At 40.2% G+C, this 13502-nt stretch overlaps 1 protein-coding gene across 2 annotated transcripts in view; it reads left to right on the top strand.

Moving 5' to 3' along the window:
- PITPNM3 (PITPNM family member 3) overlaps positions 1–13502 on the top strand; it is a 358693-nt gene that overhangs the window by 329229 nt on the left and 15962 nt on the right. For both annotated transcript variants that reach the window (XM_072138218.1, XM_072138217.1), the window contains exons 10-15: positions 615–785; positions 6263–6451; positions 8156–8304; positions 9274–9390; positions 12132–12248; positions 12856–13004. In XM_072138218.1, the coding sequence (XP_071994319.1) occupies positions 615–785; positions 6263–6451; positions 8156–8304; positions 9274–9390; positions 12132–12248; positions 12856–13004 (892 nt within the window). The remainder of the gene's footprint in view (positions 1–614; positions 786–6262; positions 6452–8155; positions 8305–9273; positions 9391–12131; positions 12249–12855; positions 13005–13502) is intronic.

The raw sequence follows: 13502 nt of genomic DNA, 5'->3' as shown, positions 1-13502 counted from the left end.
GCTTCAGATAAAGACCCAATTTACGCCTACTACCTGCACCTGTGCATCCAGTTGGTAGCTCAAAGAATCACAGACGATGCAATCTGAAAAGATTTTGATCTAGAAAGCATGTTTCTATGTGCTATAGAAGCAAAGATCAACTGTGTCTGAACTGACACTACCCCTGCAACCCCTAAACTTGACTCAACTCAGGCAAATTATGAGTCTTGTATGTTCGTTTGCATATGACTTTGGACAAGATTTTTTTTATGCTGGTAAAATAAAATATGATCAGGAAATGTTGTCCATAATGTTGTGGCTAGCTTACATTTAAATACTTCCTTCAAATCAGATGAAATATTTCACAGTTTAGACATATTCATTCACTACTTCTACAGAAGCAAAATTGTATCGCAGTAATCAAAACAATTTTACCATGGAAAATCGTTACTAATACATTCCTTCTATTGATCCACACTTGGATGGTAACCATAAATTATCTCTGTGGTCATTATACATCTTACTAACCAGACCACAATAGAACTATATGCGGACATGTCTAAATTTTACATATAAATCATCATATTGATTCACATCCTTTTTCTAATGCACAAGGTTTTTTTTTGTATTTGCAGTGTGCCGGGCCCGTCCTGCTTGTAGTCAAGTTTACAGTTTTTTCCATTCTGCTGATCCATCTGCCTCAAGATTGGAACCTTTGCTCGAGAAGACCTTCCACATGCTTCCTCCGTTCAATGTTCCCCGATACCAAAAGGATCCCCTGGGAGATGGAAAGTCATACTTATTAGGTAAGCTACACTAAAATGGCAATGGTCCATGACTTAGAGATCACCATTGGGAGAACAGTGAAATCTATTGTATAATGTCTATATATATATACACTACCCACACATACACCACATATTGACGGAACACTCAAATATAGGTGCACATAAATATTTAAATGCCTCGATAAATGAGGACAATGCTAAACAGTCATATTCCTTATCAATCATTTATCTGATGATAAACTGTTGATACAAGGCAGGATGGATCCATGCTTTCATGTTGTTGACGCCAAATTCTGACCCTACCATCCGAATGTCGCAGCAGAAATCGAGACTCACCAGACCAGGCAACGTTTTTCCAATCTTCTACTGTCCAATTTCGATGAGCTTGTGCAAATTGTAGCCTCAGTTTCCTGTTCTTAGCTGAAAGGAGTGGCACCCGGTGTGGTCTTCTGCTGCTGTAGCCCATCTGCCTCAAAGTTCGACGTACTGTGCGTTCAGAGATGCTCTTCTGCCTACCTTGGTTATAACGGGTGGCGATTTGAGTCACTGTTGCCTTTCTATCAGCTCGAACCAGTCTGCCCATTCTCCTCTGACCTCTGGCATCAACAAGGCATTTCAGCCCACAGAACTGCCGCTCACTGGATGTTTTTTCTTTTTTGGACTATTCTCTGTAAACCCTAGAGATGGTTGTGCGTGAAAATCCCAGTAGATCAGCAGTTTCTGAAATACTCAGACCAGCCCTTCTGGCACCAACAACCATGCCACCTTCAAAGGCACTCAAATCACCTTTCTTCCCCATAATGATGCTTGGTTTGAACTGCAGGAGATTGTCTTGACCATGTCTACATGCCTAAATGCACTGAGTTGCCGCCATGTGATTGGCTGATTAGAAATAAAGTGTTAACGAGCAGTTGGACAGGTGTACCTAATAAAGTGGCCGGTGAGTGTAGGTTGGACAACCTTTTGATAAGCGAAGGTCAGGAACATTTAAGTAAGGCAACTGCAACATCCCCGACCAGAGCCTGACCTCTTTTGGGATGGCTGGAGGAAGCCGGAGTCCTAACTACCGGAGTGGCTGGCAATGCGGCCTTGGTATCAGGAGCAGAGGCCTCGTCCACAGTCTGGCAGGTCTCCAGCAGGAGGTGTGTGCAATAAAATGGAGGGAGAGGCTGATTTCTCTCTGTGATAAACCTAATGTGTAGAAGGAATCCTTGGAGATGAAGGATGGGGAGCCCGTGGTGGTAAACAGCCTAATCCAGGCATCACTCTGAGGTACGTTGGGGAAGAATAACTTACAGTTCTTTATTCAGCAACCAGCAGGTAATGGCCCTAAACATCATCAGACTACAGGTTGATAGAAGTAGCTGGTTGGAGCAGATCTGCAGGAAGGTGGTTGCTCACAGCTTGGTAAAGTATCTTCAGCCTGGGTTGGTTAGGTAAGAACAGAGCCCTGATGTGGACCTCTGTTCTGGTGTGGTGTCAGGGCAGCTTGCCGCAGACACTGCTTCTTCCTGGGCTGACTTCCTGTTCTGACTGACTATGTCAGCAGACCGACCTCCTGGCAAAGACTGGAACCTCTGTGAGTGTGGACCCTGTGCTCCCACCCACAAGGGGTTTTATAACCAGCTTACTCCTTCCTTACAGTAATTACAGGGCACATCATTGGTTAAAACAGTTAACTCTTAGCCTCCCTGACAGAGACTTACAGCTGCATTTACCAAGTTTACCATGCTAAAGAGGTGATCAATCTCACCAGGTAGCTTCTGACATGGAGAGGGACATTTTTGCAACACCTACCTATCCCATGCATTGGCAGGGGTGTTGCACAACCTTACCAAAGGCTTCTAAAAATTCACAACTGTGCGATTGCACCTTGAGTTACATAATGGGTGCTTCTCTGGACTAGGGTATCCACCCCAAGAGAAGTCCAATATAAAATTAATCCAAGCACTCCTTTGTTAAGATGCCAAGTGAAATTTTATTAATATCTGTCGATCAAAGAAATCATTTGGTGACGTTTCGGCCTTTGTCAAATACTACGAATGAATCAAATGAAAAATATCAAATAATGACAAATGAATAATATGAAAATATGAAGAATACGAGAAAATTAATGTACACAGAGTGGACAAATTCGACAATAAAGAGCATAACGTAGTTACAAGACAGGGTATTGATAGCATATTGTAAACATAAATCTTATGAAAATAACAGTCAGACATATACATGCATAGAGAACATAGCGAGGTTATAAGCATTGGTACTTGGAGCACACACCGGCAGTAGGGTATAGCAGTAGGGTATATTGTAAAGAATTATATAATTATATAAATTATATAAATTTTTGCAGTTGATTCCCAAATATATGAAATAACCCGGAGGCATCACCATTATATATTGTCCCCGGTATGGTCTATTGTGAGGTTATCACATCTGTATATCCTAGAACGATTAAGATCTAGTGTTATTGAATGTCCCTGCATTGCTTTACTTTCACACCAAACCAATATGATGGATCTGGTCCTGACACTCCCTGATATGTTACATGTATGGGGGGTGGGGGCATCTCTATGGCTCGCCTTAGGCAGCAGAAAGGCTTGGTTCACCCCTGATCTAAACAAAGAAGTGTTTGGATTAATTTTACAAAGGTTCCTAAAGTTCAAAATGATAGCTATCAAATTGTCAATTTTCTTATTGCCCTGGCTGTCTTCATCATCAGCCTATCTTCATCCCCATCAAAGCTCTCAGGACTAGATAGTCATCCAACCAAGTGTCTGCAATAGAGTCTGTTTTATTATGCAGTTCCTCTCCATACACCATCCTTCATTTGGTATATACAAACAATATATAGCAAAAAAATCACCAGTTATCATCATGTATGCCCCTACATTTTTTTTAAATCAAGATCCTTGTAGGTGTCTTGCAGTGCTGTATGTAACACCAGGATGTTAGATGTAGACCGTTGAAATCCTATAAATTGCAAATTAGGGCCTCTATGGATAAGACATTTTTTTGGCTTGAGATTTTGCCAATTTTCAAGTCAAGTCAATGAGGGCTATTTATTATTAGGCAGCTTCTTGGGACAGTTATTTGTTCGTCTTTGAAGCTTCCCTGCCCATCAGCTTCATTAAAGCTACATGTTTTTGTTTTTTTTTCAAAAACTCACAAAAAAGTCGCAAAATCGCAATCACAAGTCATGAGACAGCGTCGCACAAGCAGTAGTTCTATGTTTACACCAGAATAGTCAAGTGTAAATAGTCCTGTACAACTTTTTAGCAGTGAAAAGTCAATGCGGCTTTTAGACTTTTAGAATTTTTTAATGCCCAAAAAGCCCAGTAAAACCGACACTAAATAGCTCCTAATAGCTTAAAGTCTTTGTCATGTCTGACGTACCAATACCTAACAATTTTGCAGTGCACTAGGACACAATGTTACCGACATTGCCAAAGGCAATACAAAAGTCCTACAAAATTGGTGTATTTGGCCTCCAACAATGTTGATGGAGTTGGTGCTTAATGCATGACCTACATTTTTGTAAGTATGTGCAACCTTTATGGTGTTTTATAGGTGCAGGAGGTCACATATCTAGGTGCAAAAGGGTCTACATAGACATTTGTCTGCAGCTACATAGCCCCACATATACATTTTTAAGTATTCAACTTAAAGTCTCCATGACATCCTTGGCAGTCACCTCCTTCTCTTTGCAGTTGCGGTGTACAGTATGTCCAACCAGTAGAGAGTCCCACATGTGGACCAGTTGTAATAAATAGGCCCTTCCCCATGGGCTTACTGTTGGACGGGAAGAAAGTAGAGGAGTTGCCAATGACAGCCAATCAGGTTGCTGTATTCATTTTTAAACTGTCCACAAAAAGACGAAAAGTAAACACTGATTGGTCCTTACAAGTGCCTATTCTAGTTTTATACATAAACTTCATGTGCATTCATATATCCGCTGAACCCATATGAAGAGTGAATCAGCTCCGCTCAGAACAGAAGTCTCTATGTAACAAAGTAAATAATTGATAGTATTAATGCTGTGCTCATGAGGCAGGACTCCTGGGAGAGGTACAGTAAAATCCAGTCTGCAAACAGCTGTTCCAATTGGGCGTCAGCTCCCCCCCCCCCCCAGTCTGGAAATAGAGCACGGAATAGCTCCAGGCAGAGGAAGATGCTGCTCAGATATGGAAGAAGCGCCGCCATGTGATGAAAAGAACTTTCTTTTTTTTCCAGTCCAAGCATTTTAAAGGGACTGTGAATAATTGAATATAAATTGGATTTCCTATATGTGTATATGGAAACATTTCATGAATTGTTCTCTTATCCGTGGCTCTGGCTAATGGATAATAATACATTTACTATAGTTGACATCAGCAAGCGACAATGTCAGCACATTGCACTCTGGTTTTCATTATCACGCAGCCTTCTGATGCTTCAAGGAAATCTACCATCAAAAGCATGAACGAAAACCAGACATAGATCCAGATCCAGGCACAGTGACTGTGGTAATATACTTATATTTGTTGTCTGTGGCCTCCTTCCTTCTGAAATCAACTTTTAAAATTATGCTAAGGAGCCAGATGTGCTCTATGACGCCCATGTTACTGTGCTGTAGATTCACAGACTATCATTCAGTGCAGGAGAAAACTATCTTCATGCTCCCTCAGCACTTTACGTCTCCCTTCGCTTCACAGTGGGAAGGGGTAAATTTAAAAAGATGATTTTAGAATGAAGGTGACCATGTATAACAAATATAGGAAGATTACCACAGTCAATGTGCCTGGATCTATGAATAAGTGCCCCTGGTTTATCATGATGGATTTTGATGGTTTCCTTTAAGGTTGTGTTTGTTATTCATGTCCATGTTTCTGAATGATGGAAAATCTCTGGGACATCCATCTCCAATATGTTGCTACCATTGTGGTAAAAGTGCAGGTCAATAAATCTACCTTTTCGCTTCCTATTGCAGTCAGGGCTGCAATTATATATATATAAAGGTTTAACCATGGTATGACGCAATGGGACACATATATCCAACTTTTTGCTTGCCTTTTTCTTTAACTTTTGAGACTTTTCATTGTGCTCATTTGTCACAAATTCCCTAAAGACAAAACGCCACATGTATCACTAAGAAAAAAACGCTAGGATACATCAGAAAGCAGAAAAGCCAAGAAAAGTCCCAAAAAACAGATGGCAAAGCTAGACTTATGATACATGTGCCCCAATATATGAGTTAGGTCATTGCTCTGGTCATTTGTGGTATATTTACCACAGATGTTTAGTGTGATATAACAATTTGGGGTTGTGGGTCACTTCCTCTTCTCTGGTTTAAAATACCGTAATTTCATTTTGTTACTATTGTTACTGTAATCTTTGTCTAATTACAAGATAATACTCTAAACAGCAATGGGTGTTGATAACACATAAATACAATTTTGTCTCTGGTGGATATCACAAAACCAGACAATTTATTTCTGTGCTGTGTTTTTTCCCTCTAGTGGATGCTATACAAGCTTGTAGTGCAGCATTTGTGGAGACTACAACCAACAACAACTCTACAGAGCCTCCGACATGCTCCGACCAGTCAACCCCGACACAAACCAAAGCCAGGCGGTCCAGCCTGGTGAGCATGAGCAGCGAGATGTCAAGTTCGTCAGAAAGTCTACCTTCTGCAAAAATTGCTAACAGTAAGTCATTCCAATATTTGTGCCTAGGTATTTATACGTGCTATCAAATTTAACATTAAAGAGGGTGTCAGGTGGGTAAAACGTTTCGACAACCTAACATAGAAGATGCTTCTCCCAAGGTACCACTTCAGATATGCCTCACAGATACCCCGATGTTCTTGTTTAAAACTTTCCCAGGTTCCCTGCTGTGTTCAACTTGTTGATCCCACTTGTAATCACCCAATCATTTCCTTTACCAAGCATCAGCCACTGCCAGTGATTGGCTGAGCCCTATGTCCACTCCCCTTTCCTTACTCTTAGCACACAGATGTTTTTTGTCCATGTGTTATTGATTCAATGGCTACCACACAAATTCATTTGTATTAGCTCAACACACATATGTGGTTTCCATAGACCCATATGACCCAACTACCTGAGCACAAAGCTCCAAGCAGCTCCTGTTCCTGTTTGAAGCTTGGGAAATCTTTTCTGCCATCATTAGTGCAAGAGTGGACTACATATGTCGAAAAGACACCCACCTGTCCGCAAACAACATGTAGCAGACAGTGAGGGTCTTAAACATATTTTGAATATAATAAAGTTTTTATTAATGCCAGACAACCCCTTTAACAGAAATCTACCATCAAAATGAATCATGGATAAACCAGGCACCCTTACTCATAGATCCAGGGACCGTGACTATGGTAATCTTCTTCTATATTTGTTATCCATGGCCTCCTTCCTTCTAAGATTTTAAAAATATGCTAACAAGACTGAAAAGCTACTGGAATGATTCCCAGAGCTCCTCCATTTTGCAGATTTAAAGGCTGTTACAGTGTGCAGGACCCCTTACCCCACCCACTGTGTGCTAAAACTTCCTGTGCTAGAGAGGGGGAAGTGCCGAGCAGGAACAGGGTAGACAGACTAGCAGCCTGTGAATCAGCATGACGAGAGGCTCTGGGAAACGCCCGAGTAACCTTTCATAATCATTAGCATAATTTTAAAGTTGATTTTAGAATGAACAAAGCCATGGATAACACATATGAGAAGATTACCACAGTCACAGTGCCTGTATCTATGAGTATGTGCCCCTGGTTTATCATGATCGATTTTGATGGAAGATTTACTTTAAATGTACATTTAGATGTTTGTACCGCATACAGGCAAATCTCTAGAACTGGAAAACTTACATGTTGTCAATAGAATAGCAGAAAGGTTGTGTTAGATTGTGGTGTAATCTAAGAATAGGTTTACTTTGTTGCTTTTATAAAATGTTCTTTTATCGCTAGGCACGGCTTCTGTGCTGATTCTTTGTGATAAAATGCTTATATTTTTACATGTGGATAATTCTCAAAGCATTGCTGCTAAATCATAAAAGGGTTTATTGTAAAAGGGTTTATTGTATTCAAACGTGTTTTGGGAATTGTTGAAACTTAGGGAGCTAAGATGAAAATCATTTTTATAGCCCAGAATGTAAGATGTGTTAAAGGTAGAGTATCTTCCATTGAATGAGTATAAAGGTAAGATGCAATCTGGGGAGATGAATCTGAATGGATTGTATCAAGTAGTTTTTTCAGTTTTACAGTGGAAAAACTTTCCATAGCATTCCATGATTTGTACATTCCAACTGTGACCCACATTATAGTACAGAGCTGCTGCTGTTCTGCTCCACTTGCTTTATAATATATTCAATTTATAGTTTAAATATGTATTTTTCTTATGCAGTTACAGCTAACTGGTGGGGAACCAAGCGCATAGACTATGCCCTGTACTGTCCGGATGTACTCACTGCCTTTCCAACTGTAGCACTACCCCACCTTTTCCATGCTAGTTACTGGGAATCAACAGATGTGGTGGCTTTTATTCTACGGCAGGTAAGATTTTATATTACTAGTTAGTTCAAAGCGGACCTGTTACCAGGGATGTCATTTTGAGCTGGTGACAGGTAACAATAGTGTATGGTATTCTGATTTTAAAAATCCCATTCTGAATTATTACACAATACCTGGCTCCCTGCCAGCAGCATGTGGTGAGTCCTGGGTGGGGGCAGCTGCAATTAGTGTACCTGTGTCTCCTCATGCATTCTTCCTCTTCTGCACACCATCCCCCTCCCTCCCTCCTCTGACTGCTCAATGCACATCACAAGTAGTAGGGAGGGGTTGAGAGAGCTGGATGACCATGGAGGAGAGGTGTCTGACACAGGCACACACAGGCTGCAGCTGCCCACTCCCGGGACTAACCACATGCTGCTGGCAGGGAGCCAGGTAATATAAAATATACTAGTATAAATTACATAGGCTATTGGAAACTGTCACTAGCCAAAAATCACACCCCTGTTGATTGGTTCACCTTAAATACAAAGGTTCTGCTCAAAAATTGTATACACTTTGGCAGGATCCTTTACAGATGAAAAGCTGAGTAGGGCACCGTCAGCAGCAATGCTGAAATGGATGATTTAACAAGCTAGATCACAAAAGAAGGAATTATATACACAGTTCTAATTTCTCACTTCATTACGCACAATGACCCACATTTATCAAGAACAGTTGGGCAGATTTATCAAGCTGTCTAAAAGTAAGAATGTTCTTAGTTGCCCATAGCATTGTCTGGCACAATGTGGGCCAATATATATCCGACATCACACTACCTGTCGCCTTGTGATGGGAATGAATGGTATACAATGCAGATATATTATTTAATATATATTTAATATGCAGACATATTAAAGCTCCAACATCTTATGTATATTCCTTTTAATTATTAATGGCTTTGATCTGGGACTCATTATTGTACTACCGTATGATGTCTGTTCTCCCCTTTAATCATTGCTCACTGTCTTTCAGCTTATGAGATATGAGAGTGTGCAGATCCAGCAGAAAGAAGGAATCGACGCTATGAATATGAGCCCCTCAAGTCGGCAGGAGAAATGGCTGCGAAAGAGGAATCACGTCAAACTGCGCGTATGTCATCAAGTCAAGGACTCTACATTATTTAGGATGAACTACATGCATAGAACTTTACACTAGGCCCCGGGGACCGATAGTCATCTATCCATCTCAGATGGCGTTGGGTATCTCTGGTGTTGCATATCAATTCGAGTCGCTCAAACCTAAAGCCTTTCTACTGCACATTGAGTGACACTGCTCTATCTACCGGGGACATCTAGTAGTGTCACCTGCTGGCAATGACATCCAGCTCTATGCGCCAGCCAGACGGTTTGCAGCATGTGCTGTGTAAAAACCTACTGCAAAGTTTACAGAGTAAATGCCATAATATTAATAATATCATAGTAAAGCAGAAAAATAAAATATGTACAAGAAAGGAGGTAATATAAGAGAGGGGCTCCTGGAAAGGAGACATTATAACAGGGGGTCTGCAGCAAAGGGGGAAGTATAAGGGAACATCTGCAGTAAAGGGGGCATAATTAGGGGCAGATGCATGAAAGAGGGGAATTATAAGGGCAATTATACAGGAATGGGGACAATATATCGGGGAGCTACAGGAAAGGGGTCATGATATTGACTGGTTATGCGGAAAGGCCATGACCAGGTTGCACTTGTTGAGGAAGCTGAGGTCATTCCAAATCTCCACCCTCATATTAAAATATTTTACCAAACGATGATGGGGAGCATATTGTTCTATGCGGTTGTCTGTTGGGGAGGAGGCTTAAACAGAAGAGAAAAGAACAGGCTCAACAAGGTTATCCGGAGAGCCCAGAGCACTATTGGGGAGACGCGGCATCTGCTATTTAATCATACGGTGGCTAAAGTGAAGGACTAAGTCACACCCTCATTCCTGCTCCTCCCAAACCCTCTCCACATGCACAAAACAATTTCCCAACGGGATTAATAAAGTTATATTCTATTCTATTGTATTCTATAAGGGGGTATTGCAATATGGGTGGCAGTTGGAGGAAAAGAGGCAATGTAAGGGGGACTAAAGGAAGAGGGACAATAAGGGGGGACATAATAGTGTAATAGTAACCTTTGTGGGCACATAAGGTGCACCTCCTCCAGTCCACGGAAATTTTTTTTTTAAGTGTAGGCGGTACCTTGTCACAAAAAGGTTGGGGAGAGAGGGGATAACAATTAAATTGGATACAATCCCTTTAAGAGAGACTGAGACACCAGATGTTTTAAAGCTAAGTCCTCAAATGGAAAAAATGCATCTAATAGCCATAAAACTCACAGGAGAGCAGTTTACTGAGAGAAAATGTAATAGCAAGATTTGTACCTCATCCAGTTATGATTTTCAAATACTAATGCAAAATACTGATTACATGAATTTCATGTGTTTTACCAGACCTTCCATTGCACTAGCTGCAAGTCATTCCTATTGAATATATATATAACCTCAGTAGGTTTCTTTGTGGTGAACTCACTTGGCAGCATTAGAAATTTGAAAACTGAAACAGTCCCCTGTTCCCTAAAATTTTCCCTTGTTTATCATAGCATTAAGACCCCTCATAATTATTTTATACACAGCCCCCATTGGTTATTTTATAAAAGCCACCCTTACCCCATGGATTCATTATGTACAGCCTTATGTGGGCCCCCAGAGCAGCTCTGGGCCCCGGCACTTGCCCAGGTATATATATATATATATATATATATATATATATATATATATATAGAAAAGATAGTCGCAGCACTCAAAGAAATTCAGGTATGGGTGCACATCCAGGGGCCAGGACGAGAGGTCCCAAAATACTTAGTTATCGGAAAAAACGGCAGCACTCCAAAGGCTTGTGAATAAAAAAGTGTAGTTTATTCCAACATGTGCCAAGCTACGTTTCGGCTCCCATGGCCTGGAGCCTTTCTCAAGCTTGAGATATATATATATATTCAAGAAACGCATGGTATTCTATGAAGGGACCAAAATAAGAGATATTTACTGTCAACCAACAGTAAAAAAGGCCGCTGGGGGTAATAAAACCCTTCCACGCTAATCAGATGGTAGTCACCTATATGTCCTGCAGGTTACATACAATGATAATGCGTGATTTTGTTGATATCAAATTTTATTTTTCTGTCATTCCGCTACAATTAAGTGTCCTTCAGTAACAAAGCTTTATGAGCACAATACAACAAAGACATAGATAAATATTATTACAGCTTAGTATATAATAGAGTCGTTATAATAGAGATAGATACGGCAGGGTTAAATATCTAGGACTATTAAAATGGACCTATCACCCCTCTTGACAGTTTTGTTTGAAAAGTTTTTGTATTCCCCATCATATAAAAATGCTATAATGGACACTTCACACCATACTTTTATCTGCAAGGCAGAGTTAAGGGCTCTGGAAAGTAGCACGGCATATGTTTCTACACAGGCTGATACTGTCAGAACTGAAGGATTTACCCCCAAGTGTTAACACCCAGTTGTCAATTTAGTTATAGATTTCTTGTGGGGGGAAGGACAATGGATAGCACCAGACATAGTAACAAGGAAACAAAAAGATTCCCTTAGGATTGTGATTTCATGAAGACTGCAAATATCTTGTAATCCCAGTCAGATGACAAGTCCTCCTTATTACACATAATTGCCCATGTGTCATGGTGTAGGGGGCTATAGTTGCTCTCCACTAACAGATGTTGAGTTATGCTTTAAGGTTTGGCTAGTATATGGATGGAAAAAAAAAACTGTGAGATGAATAACTTAAGTTTAAATAATATAATTGTTTTTTGTTTATTTTTAGAATGTTACAGCCAATCACCGAGTCAATGATGTGATTGCAGTGGAAGGAGGATCTCAGATCTTGGTTGGTCGCTTCATGTATGGTCCTCTCGATATGGTAGCTCTGACAGGTGAAAAGGTATTTACCACCACCACTATCACCACTACCTGCATCTACCCCCTCTCCAGATCCTCCTCACTAGATGGTTTGAGTGTCTTCTCACACCCCTAGTAAGCAGAGCTTTGAAAATATTGAACCCTCTTGTGGCTGACCCACTGTCTAGTTCCCCAACATTGACCTGCCCATACCCACTTAAGCGGACTAGAAAGTCCCTGAGAAACTGCATGTACAGAACCATCGAGAGTGAACTGGGGCAGTCAAGGATTTCAGCTGATGTCCCACATAGTGGTAGGTATGTGAAGGTGCCAGTTTTATCTGTTTCCTCAGAAACAGGATAAAAAAGTAGAGTAGGGAGCACTGTACCATGCAACCCATGTTGCAAATGACAACAGAGATGAGACTCGGATATTTTTGGATATCTTTTGTTAATTGTTTAATCTTTTGTTTATTGTTTAATCTTTTGCTTATTGTTTAAAAGCTTAATATATATATTATATATATTAAGCATCTTGCATCTTCATTTAATCTCATTTATACTGAATTTCCTTATGATTTTCGTCCACTCCGTGTTAGCTTAACTTGCTTTAATTCAATCAAATTTAAGAATTAGAATCTCGTATTCTAGGTAGACATTCTTATTATGATGGAGCCATCGAGTGGAAGATGGGTTTACTTTGATACAGAAATATCTAATAGTAGCGGGCGAGTATCTTATACCTTACCTGAGGATAAAAGACTAGGAGTTGGAGTATACCCCATCAAGATGGTTGTAAGGTGAGAGCTTACTCGATTACTATAACTTTATACATACATACAGTGCTTTTGGACACTGCGTAATGATACTTGGATAAATGGATCATTTATTACAGAATTTTTGTAATTTTTTGTGCTTGGTGTTATCAATATTACTAGTCTAATATTTAAGCCAACACAAATGAAGTTGGTTGGCTCTAACAACAGAAAATTGAAGAACATTCTAAGAACAGAATATTGAAGACTTACTGATCATACAGTGAAGGTGTAACATATCCATTCTCTGTACAGTTAGCTTGTAGTACAGAACAGATGGAAGATTAAATTCAGCAGTTCATAGTACAGAGCAGTGCAAAGATCCTCTAAAGAAACTCACAGTATAGCGCAGGGAAGAGGGAAGATCATCTACAGAGGATCATATAGAAGCTCAATGTAAAGTGCAGGGAAAAAGTCTTTTTCAGAAACTTACAGACAGTCAGAGGGAAGATCATTTACAATAGTTTATAGCACAGAAAATGA

Source organism: Engystomops pustulosus, chromosome 2, assembly GCF_040894005.1.
Source record: "Engystomops pustulosus chromosome 2, aEngPut4.maternal, whole genome shotgun sequence".
NCBI lineage: Eukaryota > Metazoa > Chordata > Amphibia > Anura > Leptodactylidae > Engystomops > Engystomops pustulosus.
Note: the sequence above shows the minus strand (reverse complement) of the source record. Positions and strands in the feature narration are given on the sequence as shown.